At 31.5% G+C, this 3,921-nt stretch overlaps 2 protein-coding genes across 2 annotated transcripts in view; one reads left to right on the top strand and one right to left on the bottom strand.

Annotated features, from left to right (window-relative positions):
- The first annotated feature begins 524 nt into the window (after positions 1-524).
- On the top strand, positions 525-1,350 carry LOC112905607 (sodium- and chloride-dependent GABA transporter 1-like). Its single transcript, XM_025978334.1, has 2 exons — positions 525-1,138; positions 1,244-1,350. The coding sequence occupies exons 1-2, from the start codon at positions 748-750 to the stop codon at positions 1,348-1,350; spliced, it is 498 nt and encodes a 165-aa protein (XP_025834119.1). The 5' UTR covers positions 525-747.
- A 171-nt stretch (positions 1,351-1,521) lies between these two features.
- LOC108735230 (nucleolar transcription factor 1) overlaps positions 1,522-3,921 on the bottom strand; it is an 11,826-nt gene continuing 9,426 nt past the window's right edge. Inside the window, exons 11-17 of the mRNA XM_025978338.1 lie at positions 3,768-3,918; positions 3,575-3,696; positions 3,288-3,519; positions 2,953-3,228; positions 2,589-2,890; positions 2,267-2,519; positions 1,522-2,210 (exon numbers count right to left, since the gene is read on the bottom strand). Coding sequence (XP_025834123.1) covers positions 2,157-2,210; positions 2,267-2,519; positions 2,589-2,890; positions 2,953-3,228; positions 3,288-3,519; positions 3,575-3,696; positions 3,768-3,918 — 1,390 coding nt within the window. The 3' untranslated portion in view covers positions 1,522-2,156. The remainder of the gene's footprint in view (positions 2,211-2,266; positions 2,520-2,588; positions 2,891-2,952; positions 3,229-3,287; positions 3,520-3,574; positions 3,697-3,767; positions 3,919-3,921) is intronic.

The raw sequence follows: 3,921 nt of genomic DNA on the forward strand, positions 1-3,921 counted from the left end.
ATTAAAAAAAAAAAAAAGATAGCAACAGATCGCGAATGAGACAGCGGGTTCAATGATGATTCTCTCAATTGAGATGATGCAGAATGTTTATCACCCTAACTATAATTTGTTTTAGATTAGGCTATCGCATGGGAGCTATAATAGACGTATAAATGTTACTGTTAGATTCAGTCTAGCCGTTGCCGGATATATTCGTTTATAAAGCATTCCTACCCTACATAATAACGCTAGATTGTAACAATATACACCTACATTTTGTTTATGATTAAAACAGCAACAAACTTTTTCCAATTCGATATTCATGGCTGAACGAGTAGGGGTTACCATTTTTGGGCACTTATCGACATCGGCAACAATAGATGTCCCTTTTTTCTTTCTCTTTCTTGACAAAAGGACTTCGTTATATAAATTAGTAGGCCGTAATAATTGTTCCATATACATACTTCAGTTCGGATATAATTATGCAGGACTGAACTGTTCCTCCCTTTTCAGTCTCTCAAAGTGTTTCCTCTTGGAAGGTAACAACAAAGACTTCCTTTTGCAAAGAACATTTTCTGCGACTGCATCGACATTTAAGTTTTAAAAAATGTTGGAGAACGTTTTCAACGTATTTTGTTTTATTTTGCATCTAAACAAACCGATTGGTAATTGATTAATTAATTTTCTAGATTGCTTTAGTAATTGAAATGAGCTGACGGTTTCCATCGCGATTTTGGGCAGTCATATTTTATTTATAAAATATTTACAATGGAGAAACGAGGGGAATCCTTTGATTGCATAGAAAATAAGATCAATTTGAACAGATACGTTGAAGAAATAGAGATGCCTAATTTGAAAGAGTTACCAAATTCGGCCAATAAAATGAAACCATTCAAGACCGTTAAAGTTCTTCCTGAGAGAGGAACATGGGGAACCAAACTAGACTTCATACTTTCCGTCGTTGGTTTGGCCATAGGGTTGGGGAATGTTTGGAGGTTCCCTTATCTTTGCTATAAAAATGGCGGAGGAGCCTTCCTCGTCCCATATTTCATTACATTGTTCCTAGCAGGAATTCCCATGTTCTTTATGGAACTCGCTCTTGGTCAAATGATGACAATTGGTGGATTGGGCGTCTTTAAAATAGCGCCAATCTTCAAAGGTATTTCCAAATATACGTCAGTAAACGTTAAGGAACTTTATAAAGTTTTTAAATGAAGCAATATTTTGGTGTTTCTATAGCTCCTTTAGCAAACAAATTTTTTAGGAATCGGCTATGCAGCTGCTGTCATGTCCTGTTGGATGAATATTTATTACATCGTTATTTTAGCATGGGCGATTTTTTACTTCTTTATGTCGTTAAGGTCCNTTTAAGCGAAAAGTCAATATTTGAATTCGGAATATGGATTTCGAGCTCAAAATTCGATAGATAATTTATGTTGTTACTATTTCCTTTTACCAAGTGCTTTCGTAGTAATACCGGCTTTTACTATCGATAATGTAAAGAATAAGAAATATTTTTTGTTTAAATAGGTAAACTAAATGTAATGGTTGGAAAGTTTTTTTATTAAAAAAATCTATAAAACAGAAAACTTATCAGTTCACAATGCATTACAATTTCAGTAAATTAGGGATAATATTTTCCAAATTAGGTACATCAATAAATAATTGATAAGAATAATGAATCATACAAAAAATTGTGAAGTACCACAAAGCACTAATTTAAAAATTACACTCTTACTAATATAAGAATAAGAAATACTTCTATTACCAATTAATCAAGTTGATACTCAAATAAATTAATTACATTTGCTTAAGGCAAATGAACTAATGATGGTAAATCTATAATTCTGAAACAAGATAATGTATTTTGCTGATATAATTATATGTATTCAGGTTCACCATTGTTCAGATCTTTATACATGAATAAGCGCATTAATACTTCTTTTAAAAGTAATAAATTTGGACAACTTCAACATAATTTTTGTAACGAACACATTTGGAAATAACATTTTTAAATAGAATATGTCTAAAAAAATTATTATACCACTGTCACTTTCACTGGCAATCGATTAAGTTTTTTTAGATTAATACATTCATTACCCCTTTTTGTCAAATTTATAAAATGAATGGAGGTATAGGTGATGTCCCTATTTTCACCAAACTAATATGTAAAGAAATTAAGATGAACTAGACGAATCTGATTCTGAATCAGAAGATGATGATACTTCGGCCTAAAAATAAGTAATGTAAATATTACAAGAAAATGATGATCTATTCAGTATCCTACTTCAGCTTTTCCCATTTTACTTATTTCAGGATCTTTTTTATTCTCATCCCTCTTTTTTGACCACTTTGAAAAAGTTTTTAACTGCTTCTTTGTTAAACCATTCAGAAATTCTTCATAGTCTTTGATATAAGCTTTCTTCAAATTTTGCACTTCTTTTTCCAATTTACGTTTTTCTGCTCGGCTTAGTTTATTAAATTCGTCTTTTGCCGGCTTTTTTCCAGAATAATTTTTAAGAAACAAACCAAATGCATTCCTGACAAATTGAAATATATTAAGCAGAAATGAATTATGTCTATTTCTGTATGGGTACCGTTTTACTTACAAGGGAGGCTGTTCAGGTTCTAATGCGACGATTTTAGCCATCAATGATTCCTCAACTTCATTATCATTTTCCAAAGGCTGTTCACTTAAACTGACTTCTTCTTGCACCTCTTCTTCTTCTTCTTCTTCTTTCACCTCTACTTTTACCGCTTTCTCTTTTCGTTTTTTCTTTGGAGTATGATTATTGATTTCACTCATGGATTTCTGTTTTCTTTTTGACAGGGTCTTCAATTCTTCTTGGCGCTTTTCTTTGGGAAGTGCTTTAATATAACTTGCATAATCTAACTTGTATTGTTCTATTAACTGTAGGTTAAACATCATATTAGAAGATATATTTTACAGGTTGAAAATACAGTATGAAATACCTGTTTTGTCTGATCAATATATTCTTTCTTCTCCATCTCACTCATATTCTTCCATAAACCTGAAATGTAATTCATTCTGTCTTTCAATGGACAACTTTTTATTTCTTCACTTTGTAGCATCTTTGTAGAAAATAAACTGTAAGCAGAATTAGGAGGTTTGACAGGTTTTCCATCTAACAGCCGTTCTTTGAGAGCTCTTTCTTCTTTAGTTAAAATAGACTTAAACGGTGGAGGCTCAAAGTCAGGGTTCATCTGCTTGTATTTGTTTATATCTTGCTGCAATAAACAATGTGATAAGTTTAATATTTATAGTATTTCTTCTACAACTTTCTTACAAGATATTTTGCTTCGTGTTCTAAAGCTAACTCTATCCAAACAAGTCTCTTTTTATCAGGAAAGTTTTTCCAAAGCTCCCTACACTGCTCTTTAATGGTTGCTTTATCAATATCCTCAGGAGCCATGTTTTTAATTTGGCTTTGGAAGAAAAGTAAAAATGGCGTCAGGGGTCTTTTTGGACCCTGGGTAACAGATTTGTTAACAAGTCTTGGCACTTCAGGATGTTGGTTGCTAAAGCAAAAACAAAATAATATTTTGGTCAATATTTGAGAAAAAATATACGTACTAAAACTCTTGTAATTTTTCTTCATACTGTTTTTTTTGTTCAGCAGCAAGTTTGTTGTATTTTTGCCTCTTTTCTGAAGATATGGACTTGTACATTTGTGCAATAATTTTTGTGACTTCAGTCTATAAAAATTTGAGTCATTAGAGTTTTTTTTTAAGAAATTTAAATTATGGTCTAAATTTTAAAGACTCACAATATCCATTCCTGGATTCTCTTTTATGATTTTGTCTCTCTTTTTCTTGTAGAATATCATGTATGAAGATAATGGTTTTCTTGGCATATCAGGGTGACGGTTCTGTAATTTTTGCCTTAGTAAACCATATATTAAACATACAAATATCATACTA

Source organism: Agrilus planipennis, unplaced genomic scaffold (genome assembly GCF_000699045.2).
Source record: "Agrilus planipennis isolate EAB-ADULT unplaced genomic scaffold, Apla_2.0 scaffold15, whole genome shotgun sequence".
Lineage (NCBI taxonomy): Eukaryota > Metazoa > Arthropoda > Insecta > Coleoptera > Buprestidae > Agrilus > Agrilus planipennis.